Genomic DNA, 13727 nt, shown 5'->3' with positions numbered 1-13727 from the left:
CGCCAAATTTCTCCGCTCTGACACTCTCCCCCTCGATGTTTATGTTGAGGTTGTCGACTTCGAGGTCCGAGAGGTTGACACGGGCATCCAGAGGTCGAGAGCGGGTCGATGCGATTACTTCGTCGAGAGGTCGATAGAGCATGAAGGTGGACGGATGTGCTCAAGCAGTCGACAAGGGATGGACGAGGGGTGGAATTCCACGATCGATGTTGACAGAAAGGTCGAGGGATCGATAGGATAGGTCAATATCGACAGAAGGGTCTAGGGATCGACAAGGTTGGTCGAGGTCGATGTGGTGGTCGAGGTCGACAGTTGGTTTGTGTAGTGCCGCTCTCCACATGTCAAGCGGTTTAAAGTCCGCCGACGGAGGTTGATATAATCCGGAGGAATAGAGTGGGATGGTCAGCCGACCAGCCGCGGGGAGGCTGCTCCAGTGGAGTAGCCTCTTTCCTCTTCCTCGCCACTCAAATCTGTAAAAGAAGAATAAATGGTACAGGATGTAAAATCGTGCAGCAGATCTCAGTGGAGGGACCGAGGCCGGTTCCGATCAAGACTCCCACTGCACACTTACCTCCGAAGAGAAGCAATAATAATAATAATAAAAAGACCGTAGTCCAAGCTCTGAAGAGGCAAAATTGGATAATACTCCAAAGAGGATAGCAAAAATTGGAACTGAACTCCGAAGAGCAGGTGAGCACACTTCTCAAAGCTTTAAGGCAATCGTTAGCAAAACGCAATAAAGCACAATCACAGGCAGTTGAAAGAAGAAATGGCAGGGAGCTGCAGTCGGGAGGAGACTTTTCATAGACGCTGGGGGTGGGTCTTCCTCCTGCCAGCAGGGCCCCTATTGGGCAGCTTTGGTACATGCTTTCAATGATTGGCAGGTCAGAATGCTCTTCCCATTAGGTAATGGCTGTGTTTCGATTTGAAAGGGAACTGTATGTTTCTGCCAATGTCCAATGAGCACTTGATTAAAGAACAAACATAAATGTTTTGGGACACGTGTTTGAGTGCTTTTTAACAGATGTGGTAATTTGATCCAGTGTCTTGTATTGGGTCCAGAGTTCTGGTGTGCCACCCACTTCTTATGAAAATGGGTAGGTGAAAGAAACAAACGCATATTTATAATTTTATTTCTCACAGTACAGTGGCACACTGTTCTGTCCAGGCACTCTGAAAGCTGCTTTTAGTCATGACCCAAATTCAAAAGGATTGTTCTTGGCTTTCTAGGTTAGTGAAAGGAAAGACTAATTACATTTATATTGGAAAGGTTACTTTTTTTAGTTTAGTTTTTTCTTGACCGTATAATGATGATTTTTTTTTTTTTTGGAAGACTAGGTGTCTGTTGCATTATTGAGTTCATAGCGGTGATCTTGGGATCTTGAGCACCAATGCCACTCCATTATGGAATGTGATTAATTCAAAGCAGTAACCATAGTGATGAGAGCTGAAAAGCATTTTTGAATGCATGTTTTAAAAATTAGTTCCAGACTTCCAATTGTTCTTTCTTTACTTTTAAGCACAACTTAACTGAATTTCTTGATCCAGTTTCTTTTTAATTTGTTTATGTGCCCTATAGTTAAGTTTACCAGGGGGTGGGCAGTCTGAGCAGTATAGTACACTCTCAATATTGTTTGTCAGGTGGGGAGTTAAAAATGAGAGAAGGTAAAACCAAAAACCATTGTGGGTTTCTATTGTTTCCAGGAAACTAGATTTAAGTCCTACTAGGGTAATTTTGGCTCAGATTTCTAAAACGGGAATCTAAAGACAGGATGTCTTCACTTTTGTACTGCTAAATGGGGAGGGTGTTGAGAGACATTTGATGTGGGGTTGCTGGGGAGTTTCCCTGTACTGGTGGTGATGCATTTGACTGTACTGGCTGGATAGGAGTTAAGGTTCTGGTTTTCCAGCAGCTCATTCTTGCTGTAGGACCAATAACCTCCTCTTGTTGTTCCACATCATCTGATAACACCATTAAAAAAAATAACCGTTCAAAACAAAACATTATACGACATTATTTTGCGTTAACCAAGATCTTCCTGTCAATGACCTGTCCTGTCCAACTGTAATTCTGCAGTTGGAAGGGTGCAATTACCCAACACCAATCTGCTTCCTGAGAAAGGTGAGGTCATTTAGCTTAAACAAAATTAGTTGAAGATCTAGCTGTAGGCACCTGTCCAGATAATCTTATGATCAGCCAGGAGACTGTTTCACAGAGCTCTCTGACTATGCAGCTACCTAAACCGATCCATTCACGCATCCTGTTGAGTCCTCACCATTGCAGGCCTTGTCACATGGTCCAGTCCTGGCTGTTAAGTCACCTGTGTGTTCTGGTCTGGTTGTAGCTCAGCCCGCTGGAGTCCCTGAGATCCTGAAGAAGAGTCTGCACAGCTGCAGTGTAAAGGGAGGAGAGGAGGTTTTCCTCATTGGCAAGAACTTCCTGAAGGGGACAAAAGTCATATTTCAAGAAAACTCATCAGGTACATTCAGATGTCATGTTGTACTGTAACCAGACGCCCACATTATGTAAATGGAGCACTCATTGTAGGTGAATGTTAACTAGCAAAATTCACTTTGATTAAATTCACTCTGCATGTGTTCATTTTTCCACAAATTTAAATGTTTGAACTAAATCCAATGTATTTAGTAATTTAGTAGTATAATTACTATTCGGTGGTTTACCATTAATCTTTTAACTGGTCTGTTAATTTGTGTTCATTGCTAGACGAGAATTCTTGGAAAGCCGAGGCCGAGATTGATATGGAGCTGTTTCATCAGGTATGTATGGGCTTGGACATCTTTAATACAAGGTTTGCTTTGACTAAATTAATTATTCATGTACTGATTATTACATGAAAATGAGCAGGAGTACAACCTCATTAACTCTGCAGCTTTAAATTCAACCATCATTAAAACTGCTCTAAATTTTACTGTGCTTTGAAATCTAATCTGGTTTCTAAGACATACAATGATGAGAGAGAGAGAGAGAGAGAGAGAGAGAGAGAGAGAGACAGAGAGAGAGAGAGAGAGAGAGAGAGAGAGAGAGAGAATTCAACAGCCCACTTTAATTATCCTCTGGAACTATTGAACCATACAGGTTTTACTAATGTGGCAGTGTTTTTAATTTGTATTTTCCTACCTAATGTTTATTCTAATTTTGAAATGTATCAATTACCTGATTTTTGCATCAACACACTCCTCTTACAGTACATTCCATATCTGTATTGAAATCCAGTTCCTGATTAAATGAGGCTTTAAAATGCAGAAGAGGTTAACGAAGAAGCAAAGCTAATATGTTGTAGCCTGACAGGGCCACCTGTTGCAATTTATGGTTATACATATTCCTCCTTGCTCCCTTTCCCATAGCCCTTGACTGTGACCCTACATCTTGATAGCACTTAGCTTTTACTTTCCAGGATATATGACCTCACTTACTGTACTTACCTTTGTAAATTGAAAGGTTGTAAAATGTATTATAGTTTGAATTGCTCTGTTTAATGTAAATTTGAATTTGTAATGTTTGATGCCTTGTACTTAACTGTATTCTTGCACTTTGTATTGCACTTATGTTGTAAGTCGCCCTGGATAAGGGCGCCTGTCAAGAAATAAAAATAATAATAATAACATAAAGACCGTATAAAGAAATTAACCTAGGTTGTTTTTTTGTTTCCACCCTCGTAGAATCACTTAATTGTTAAAGTCCCTTCATATCAAAACCAGAAGTTGACCTCTCCCGTATCTGTGGGGATCTACGTTGTGACCAACGCTGGGAGATCTCATGATATCCAGCCCTTCACCTACACTCCAGAGCCCGGTGAGTGAACAGTCCTCTCCTTAACATGTCCATCCCCCCTACTGCCTCTCAGTAATCAGGCAGTGGCTCTGGACCAGTCATGCTGGGAAGCAGCTGTATCTCACTGAACACCTGGTTAAATAGCTTGTTAAAAGCCTTCCTCTGCACCACAGTCCACATTGAAATTTAGCAGGCCCAAGAGACCTTGACAGAGCGGAACTCACGTCATTAAAACAATGGACCAAAAAAGGAAATGAAAATGGATTTTTTTTTTTTTTTTTCTTGTTCTTCCTCTTGAGAATCCCTCAAGCCAGTGTTTGTATGGAAATTTGAAACAAAAGTCAGACACTTGCAGGTGCGCTCAGGAACTTGTTTTAGTTGTTGTTGTGGTCGTTTAGTTTTTACTAACATGTTAAAAGCAGTGCTAAATCTCTTGTCATTGAAGCTTGTGACATTTTCTTATGTACCAGTCCCTGTTATTCAAAATGTGGGAAAATCTGCTTCGATTTCTGACTAGATCCATCAGTTGGACTATGTATCAAACTGAATGATTTATGTTCCTGTTGTATGTGTTTCTGGTACAGTTAAAGCAGTGGATGTAGCAGTGAAGAAAGAGGTTCCTTCCCCAGCCAAGCCATGTTCCTTTGAACAGCAAATAAAAGGTATGCATCCCTTTAGTGCTATTAACCTGAGAGAGAGGCCTTGTAAGGAAGTGGAAACAGGATTAGATTTTCAAGAAACTGGTGCTAGTTATAGTGTTTCCTGATAAAGGTTTTCAGAAGACTTCCCTTATAATGATTTTAATATGTAGCCTGAAGGGTCAGTTTGATTCATGAGCATACCGTAAACTTTACCAATTCACGACTGTGTGTCTTGGGTGCTAATTAAATTGCAGCTTGATTAATCTTTTAGTAAGCATTATTGTCAGCAGTCATTGCACACAGTTGATTAATAAAATTAAAACACAACGTTTACCTTAACTGTTTCACACTTATTTTAAGTTCTTATTTTTTTAAGGAAAAAAAAAAGTTGATCGGTCATATTTGAACTGGCAGCAAGCATAGTGTTTCACAATAAGCACTTGAACACTATTCAGCACTGTTAGCAAAAGCTTATTTGAATGGGCAGCCTTTGACATACAATTGCAAGACTCACATGAGTTAAGACAAATATTTGAAAGATGAACGATAAATACTTGAAAAGGAAAACAAATACAAAAAAAATCTTTATTGATGTCAGGTGTGCGAAACAAACAATTAAAAATGTAGCTGTAGTTTGACCTGTATCGAATGATGTGATGGTGTTGTAATCCATTGGTCTTCTCTTTGGGGCTCTTCTTTTTGACTCTTTTCAGCAATTCAGGCCAGCAGTTGTTCCCTGGACAAGGCCAGCCTTCTTCCTAACACATTGACTCCACTGCATCCCCTTGTCAAAAGTGAAGAGGTCACCCCGATGGAGGTTTCCACTGGTCAGAGCACAGCTGTGGTGTTCAAGGTATTCAACACTACTAGATAGGAAACTGCACACACAAGAAAGCAAAGAAATCTTCTACACATCATCCAGGTTTTTCTTTTCTGGTCTTTCTGCCTATGGGAGATACTAAAATGAAAATGCAGTTATTACCACTTAAATCCTTCAGATTTCCAGTGTTTTCTAACATCCCTTTTTGGTGGTGGTACTCTCAGCAGACTTCAGATGTCATTGGATCAGCACAGCAGACTCTGGACATGAGTGGCAGCCTGTCATCCAGCAACATCCCATTCTCCAGCCCCCTGTCCCAGCAGCAAGGGGATCCTGAGCAGCCGCAGCCGCAGTCCACAGTCTTCACGAATGCTGAGACCCTCGCCACCATTCAGAAGCAGGACATTTCTCCTGCCAGCTCCTTCTCAGTACCTGGAGAGTCCCTGCTCCAACAGGTTTCCCAGCAGTTCCTCCTGGAGCCCCGAGAGACCTTACCCTTGGAGAGGACCAAGAGCAATTCAGGGGCGGTGGTGGGACTGGCCCAGATGGGTGAGGCTCCACAGCAGCAGCAGCAGCAGCAACAACAGCAGGGCCAGCTCTCCTCTGCGCTCTTCCCTCAGGATGGAGGGGTGGCCCAGCTTGAGAGGGCTGTGCGTCAGCTGCAGGCCGGGGGTTTCTCTGCGGGGGGCTCTGGGAGTAGCAGCCTTGTCCAGCAAGTCTTGGAGGCAGCGGCACAGCAGCAGCAGCTCAATTCAGTGCTTTACAGCCCCAATCCCTCAGCCGAAAGCATTCAGCAGCAGGTCCAGGAGAACATGAACAGCCTGCAGCTACAGTCGGCAGAGAGCTCGCTCGCTAGTCAACAGCAGCAGCAGCAGCAGCAGCAGCAGCAACAGCAGCAGGTTCTGGACAACCTGAGCCTCCAGCAGCAGCTGCAGTCAGAACTCTTTTCCTCCCAGGTCCAGGGAGCGGTGCCCCAGCAGCTCCCCATGCAGTGTGAGATGTTTCAGGGGGCACCTGCGAATGACAGCCCCCGACAGCAGGGCTCTCCCCAGGGCATGGTTCAGAACCACAACTCCCTTTTCCAGCCATCCGAGGGCTTGCTCCACAGCACCTCCCAGCAGCAACAACAACAGCAACAGCAGCAGCAGGAAGCTCTCTTTCAGCAAGCCGAGGAGCTGCTGTCCATTCAGACCTCTGGATTTCTCCAGCAGCCCCCCTCACACCCCTCTCCACCCCAGCAGCTATTCCACACCCCAAGCCCCATGGTAGAAACGCAGGACTCGCCAGGGGGGCTGTTCCACAGCCAGAAGGCCTCCCCCAGCCAGGAGCAGGTCCAAGCAGCCCTGTTCCAGAACACCCTGACAGTGCTGACGAACTCCCCCATTCCCACAGAGCAGCAGCCATCGTCCAGTCTCTTCCTGTCACAGAGTGCTGTGCCCAGCCAGCTCAGTGCAGACAGCAAGCAGCAGCTGGCTTTCCTGTCATCTCTTCAGTCGTCTGCCTCCCCAGACCAGCCATCAGTGTCTGTTTTCCAGTCCCAGGCTCAGTTGCCCCAAATGCAGCAAAGTACCCCCATGGAACAGCAAGCAGCACCCCAGCAACAGCAGCAACAGCAGCAACAAGGGGCAATTTTCCAGAACATCGCCCCTCCGCCAGCCAGCGCACTCTCACCCAGCCAGCAGCAGCAGCAGCAGCAGCAGCAGCAGCAACAGCAGCAGCAGCAGCAGCAGCAACAGCAGCAGGCTGGCCTGTTGTTCCACAATAACATGAGCCCCCAGGAGCAGAACCCTGGCCTGCTCTTCAGTGGGCAGAACCAGATCAACAGCAGCCTCTCCTCTCAGGAGCCACAGAGCTCCACCCTCTTCATCCCTCAGTCCAGCATGGTGGCTGTCGGTCAGCAGGAGCAGTCAGAGCCCATGTCATTCCAGAACCAGAGCACGGTGACAGGGAACACGCCCCCGAGCGAGTCTCCACAGCAAGGCCTCTTCCAGGGCCAGCAGCCCATGCAATTAGTTCCAAACTCCAGCAGCAGCTCCGATCAGCCCGTCACCCTTTTCATGTCTCAAGGCTCCATATCAGCCCTGCAGGGTAACATCAGCTCCCAGGAACTTGTCCAGAGCACCATGTTCAACCCACAGAACAGTGTGGCCAACCTGCAGACAACCACCTCTTCTCCTGTGCAGCAGCCTGGGTCACTCTTTCAAACCACAGTGACTGGCAACATGAACCAGCCTTCCCAGGCGCAGCAGCCGACAGGCCTGTTCCTCTTTGGCATTCAGAACGGTGAGTATTTTAGGCCTTTTCGATGTCATTTATCAACATTATGTGGATTTTGATTATTTACACTTGGCTCTATGCATGGATCTACATGGAAACTTCATAGGAAATAGGTATTTTTATTATTTGTCCCCCCATTTAAAACAAAATAGCAGTAATGTTGGATGATTTCAAATCCATTCTCATCCAAGATTTTCAAAGATTTGGGCTGGATTGGTCTAACAAAATTCCTTCACACAGTCATAAGGCGGACTGGTCTTGTTGATGCGGATTTCTAAAAAATAACGAGCATGCACTGTGTTTGTACAAGGAGGGAGTATCGTGCCCTCTGTCTTGATGGTGCCTCTGTCAGAGTGGAAGCTCTGACCCCAGTCTTGCATGACTTCCTGTTTTCTGTTTCCTTCCAGACTGTGGTCAGCTAATAAACTCTCCAGGATCCACACTGTCAGATCAGCTCATTGCCATCAGCCAGTCAGGCCAGAACCCCCGGGAGAGAGAGGCGGAGATCCAGACCCTGTTGAATCAGACCATATCTGAGTCGGGGAACATCCAGAACACTATGACTGCCTCTCAGAACATGGAGAAGATTGATGACCTGTTGGTGAGCCTCCAGGACCAGAGCAACAATATCTCCCGTTCCTTCTAATGCTGCAGCCAGCCAGAGGTGAGGAGTCCTCCCCCACACAGCCCACCTCCCTTTACTTTGTTATTGACTTATAAATGATACATTGAGTCGCAAGGGATGTACAGATATGAATATGTGCAGAGAAATAACCTAAACAAGAAACGGATCAAGATCCTCATTTACAGGAGTTTGAGTAACTTGGTCTTATTGGTCAGTACCACTTCTATTCTAAATGATTGTCATAAACAAACTGCTTCCATTCAGCACATGTTCACACCCTCTTTCTCTCTTCTCTCTCTCCTTTGCACCCCTAGGATCCAACAGGACCCCAGTTAAGATTGTGAAGAGAGTGTGGGAGAGAAAGTGGAACGTGCTAACTGCCAGGGTCCTGTCTGAAGAATATGACCCATCAAGACTTCAGCTGCGCATCACTCTAAAACCCACTTTTCATTTAGATGCGGTTTTATATCTCAACACCCGCTTGACTGGCACTGAGGAGCAGCCAGGAATGAACTGGATTTGGGACGAGGGGTGGGCTGGGAGAGCAGTTTGGCTAACTTGTGATATGCCTAGGAATAGAAGGTCTAAAAAAAGGTTCCCCACAGCTGTCAGGGCGATTCTGGTTTAGCTTGGCTCTTTAGCTACAGCTGTAGAAGCATCATATCACATGATGGAATGTTTGTTAAACTTCTCAGCACAGAAGTCGCCGATTTAACATTTTTAAAGGTGTGCAACAATCAAGCATACAAAAAGTTCTGAGTTATTAAGGACTTTGTGTGCGGTAAAACGGCTTGTAAAGCTTTTCTCTTTATTTTCAAGAAAATACCCTTTTGAGGTAAACAAAAAAAAACAAAAAACATTTAAAAATAATATTTTGACATTATTATACCTTCAGCACTTTAAAATGCTTTACTTTGTGACCAGCTATTCCCTATCTACCCTCTTCATAAATTTGTTAGTCAGCTATTTATGTCCATATTTTTAGAGATTATTTGTAAGTCTTTTAATTGTTATATGGATATCTCTCCAATTGTTTACTGTATATATTTATACTATTTTCTTACTCATGCATGTTTTTGAGCCATGACGAAAGTTTTATAAACAGCTGGTTCGTATTTTGCCCACCCTATCCCATCCACACCTATCCTGCCCCTGAAATTCCAACATTTTTACCCCCCTCAGTCAATATGAAGGGAGATGAAGTCAAGGAAGGTACAGAGAAAGAGATAAATAGACCAGCATTTAGGTCATTCATTTATATTACAGATGCATAATTCTTTTTTTGGTGTGAATGTGTGTTTGTGGTTGTATGTGTGTGGGTACATGTACACATACATGTATAAATATATATGTGTGTGTGTGTGTGTTTTAAGTGAATAATATAGAGTATATTGTTATTTGTACTACAGAAGTACGACTGTAATATACTTTTTTTTGTTTTGGTTATGTCTTCTCCGTTGTAATTTTTGTGACATGTTCTCAGCTTTTGGCACCTTTTTGCCAAGAATTGGATCATACAGATTTGTTTCAGATCATACAAGGAAAGAATAATACAAAGAAAAAGGCCTCTGTATTCAGTAGGACATTTTGCTTTGCAGCCGTGTTACAAAACTGCAGCTATTCTGCAGCTGGTGTTTTTTTTAGTTTTAGTTTTTTTTTTTTTTTTTTTTTTTTTTTTTGGTTTTTGGTTTTGTTTGTATTTGTTTCCACAGCGCTAGATGGTGCTATTTGGTGAAATAAAGACTTGCAGACAGGTGGGTTAAGACCTTTTTGCGTTCTCTGTACACTATAATTTGGGTTTATATGAATATCATGGGGTGGAGATGAATCCTTGTGCTTTACCAGCTGCCTGCATGGTGAGCAGAGTAGGAAGAGGCATGTGGCAATGGGTGAAGATGTTTGACCCCACTGGCACTTTGGGTCTTTCTGACGCTACCGTGTTTCAATTCCACCCCCTGAATGCCAGTTTTATGGCTGAGGGGGGTAGGTTCGATTTTCACTTGTTACACGGTGGGAAGGGGTGGATGGTGGAGGGGTGAGTAAAGTCACCTAAAGTATAGGTTGTTTGGAATAAATTTATTTTGTACATAGCTGTGCATTTCATGTCACATTATTCTGAAGCAGACAAACGTTTTTCTCCCCCCCTCTCGATGTGTTTGGGTAACCTGTTTGTCGTGGCAGGCTGGCGTGGTGCCGTTTTGTTTTCATTGAAGGCTGCGGGCAGGTGTCTTCTGAAGCAGGGGGTGGCCCTTCGTTTCTGTCTGTGAGGCCAGCAAGGGGAGCTCAGCATTTTTGTTTTTTGTAATTCTTGTTCTTGTTCTCGTTGTTGCTGTTGGTCGTTCTTTTCTTTTTCTTGCCATTAGAATTACTATTACTGCAACAAATCATTTTTAATAAGAACACACAACTGTTCTAGACTTTACATTGATGTTTCATTCAAGGTGATCAGTGAGGGCCAAGATGTCTGTGAACACACCTGTTCACTGTACTCCCCTGCACAGTGTTTCAGACCTTTGCTTTTAGATAATTTTTTAAGGGACCTACTGCAGATAAGGAAACTGCAACTGCAAGTGCATGGGAGAAGAGACCTGTCTGTAATTAGCTTTCTTTAACTCTTGTCAATTCAACTTTTGTTTTCATTTCCATTTATCATCAATGTGTTTTTTTTAATTTAAGAAATTGGTATTTCCCATACATATATAATGTTTTACTTGTCATGTTTTCAGCTAATACCTCTTTTCCACCATCATATCTAATTTATTCACATTTAAAACAGTGTCTGCATTCTGCTCACTCAGTGTTGTGATAAGTGTCTTGACAGCAGTATGTGTATTCTCCATTTCCCTTTTTTTCTCTCCACCTTGTTATATTTGCTTTTTTAATATAACTGTTATTGCCTGTGGTGTTCCCATGGAGACAGATCCATATAAAGTGACTCAAGCTAACATGTCAGCGTTCAGTACAGCTTTCACTTGATCAGTGTAACCCTTAGTTGAAATTACGCCGCTGACACTGTCATTTCAATAGGTGTTATGAAGGCATATTGGAGAAATCTCTCAGGCAACAAGTATCTTTGATGTTAAAATTGCTTTTAAATTGTGTTATATAGCTGATTAGGTCAATCTAACCAAACAGTGAAGTATTTTTCTGGTTTATTTTGTATTTGTCCTTGAGACGTGTGTAACAACAATAATGCAGCTTTTTGTAGACTGTTGACCCATAAAAGCCATGGCTAGAATGTCCTCTTCTGCACCAGACCAACACTGGAATAATAAGCACTGGAAGAGATGAGGGAGGGGCAGAAGGCAAATATAAAGCCATACCAACATGTAATGTATAAAAAAAGATAATCAAATACACATCAAAATTATTATTTTTTAAAATATAGAATACAGGCAATACCTCGTAAATGGTGTGAATTGCATTTGTCCAAGACAATGCTGCTACATCAGAGACGGGACCAATTCAGATAAAACAGACCTATTTTGTTGCTTTGGCAATGGAATATGGTAGTATAATCTCTGAACATGATATAAAGACAAACATACACAACAGACATTCTGATGCTGGACTCCAGCATGCCAGCAGGGCCCCTTTTCAAATGTTCACTTTCTGTTTTAACATTGAGTTTGCTATATTTGAGGGGCCAATTATACATACATACATGCCTACATATAATACAATGTTTTGTTTTTAAAGGGCACAAATTCTACCTAAAGGCCACAATAAACTTAGAATTTTGCTGTAATTCTGAATTTAATATGGAAACATATTTCCTTTGTAAATGAATTGATACATTATATAAATTTGCTGTCATTGGAATTTTGCAGGTAGCAATGATACCCTGTTTTTGGGGGAAACCCAGTGTACTTTGATGAACCGTGTATTTATGATGACAACAATTTTTTTCCCCCCATGTGGCCCTGTTGCTGCCTGTTATTTCAATTTCCCCAAAGCACAGCAATGAATTGGTCAAAGTGTTTAATTTATTTATATGTATAAATATAATGATTGTTGGCTTGTTCCTTTTTTTATTTTAGTTTGGGAAATGACAAATTGCCATTATCAAGCCATTGGTTTAGTAGGTTTGCTACAAAGAAAACCTCCCCTCCACCAGATCAATGTCTAAAACGCTGTTAATGTAGACCTTTCACCATACATCCAAATTTATTTTAACAAGCACTTCTTTGCATTTATGTTGGCAAGAACAAGTGCAATTGAAGCCTTTTTTCCAGTCCAACTGCTATGCAGCTTGACTAGATATAACTAAATCTGTTACTTTTTTAAATAAACTATTTTTCTATTTCGCCTCTTGTGATTCTTAAGTCAGAGGAAAAGGGGGAAACAATGACTTTAAGTTCTGTAATTATTGCAATTATTTAATTAACTTAAGGCTTTTTCATTTTTATTTTTATTTCTTTGGCAGGAAGTAGTTTCATTGTGAGAACGGTGCCATGACATGGAAGGGCTCAGATATTGCAAACAAAACAGACATCTGTGAATGTCACCAATTTTTTCTTTTATTATTATTATTATTATTATTATTATTATTATTATTATTATTATTTTAAGTATTATCAAGTCAGTCAATTTGCACACTATTTTCAGTGAGTGTCCCTTTTGCCTGTCTGGCTATTGTTTGATGTGAAAGTGTTTTTTTGTTTTGTTTTGTTTTTTTAATTACCTGTAGAAGTCTTTTGTCTCTGTATATGGCTTCAGTAGTTGACATATAGCACTGACATAGGTGGGTCTGGGGAGTACAGTTTGCATATGTGTTTTAGCTACCATGTGAACAACTTGTTAAATATTAAATTTAAAAAACGAAATGTATTTTGCTTTTGTTGGGGCATTTGTATACTCTTGCAATTATATTTCTGTAAACTTGCTGCTATCTATATCAATAAAATAGATTTAAAGTTTTACTTCTAGTGTGAAAGATTTGTTTTTTTTGATAGATGATCCGCAAACTTGTATAGCAGATGCATAGAATCCACCTTTAGAACATAGGTGGAAGGTGTGTCGCACAGATCTCATTAACAAGTCTGCATATCCAAGAGTTTCAAATCCCTGTAACCTGAAATACTTGGGAAATAATTCACTGACTGTAGTGTAATTAGTTATGACATGTTCCCCCACTAGGGCATTTGAAAAAGCAATGTGGAGAAAACCACTAAATCAAGTTATTAAAACAGCCAGAAGGCACTATCACATCACACCTTTAACCCTTCTAGCTAATGACTGTAATGTGCCATTGTCATACCACAGTAAATTGTGGTAAACTGTGAAATTGTGCTGAGGTAAAATTGCATGGAAAGCAATGTGCATGCAAAATAACTGGTAAACTCTTACGCTTAACACTCTTTAAACAATGCAAGTTAGGCCTAGTGGATTGTTGTAGAAACCCTAGCATGATTGTCATGTGTAATGCACAGAAATGCTGGGATTTATCTGTGAAAAAAGCCCAATAATATGTATTTGGCCTCACACATGGCTAGTATAAATGCCAACCCATGGTTTTCTCTTCCTTTGCATGATGCAAGAAGTAGTTCATCGCTTGGTTCAAGCAAAGTG

At 42.0% G+C, this 13727-nt stretch overlaps 1 protein-coding gene across 2 annotated transcripts in view; it reads left to right on the top strand.

Annotated features, from left to right (window-relative positions):
* The window catches only part of nfat5b (nuclear factor of activated T cells 5b), a 58517-nt gene extending 45439 nt beyond the window's left edge, over positions 1–13078 (top strand). For both annotated transcript variants that reach the window (XM_066713807.1, XM_066713808.1), the window contains 8 exons: positions 2346–2480; positions 2726–2778; positions 3682–3814; positions 4378–4455; positions 5148–5287; positions 5479–7537; positions 7939–8195; positions 8471–13078. In XM_066713807.1, the coding sequence (XP_066569904.1) occupies positions 2346–2480; positions 2726–2778; positions 3682–3814; positions 4378–4455; positions 5148–5287; positions 5479–7537; positions 7939–8177 (2837 nt within the window). In that variant the 3' untranslated portion in view covers positions 8178–8195; positions 8471–13078. The remainder of the gene's footprint in view (positions 1–2345; positions 2481–2725; positions 2779–3681; positions 3815–4377; positions 4456–5147; positions 5288–5478; positions 7538–7938; positions 8196–8470) is intronic.
* Positions 13079–13727: the final 649 nt, after the last annotated feature.

This window comes from Amia ocellicauda, chromosome 9, assembly GCF_036373705.1.
Source record: "Amia ocellicauda isolate fAmiCal2 chromosome 9, fAmiCal2.hap1, whole genome shotgun sequence".
NCBI lineage: Eukaryota > Metazoa > Chordata > Actinopteri > Amiiformes > Amiidae > Amia > Amia ocellicauda.
This window is presented reverse-complemented; position numbering and strand designations above follow the sequence as displayed.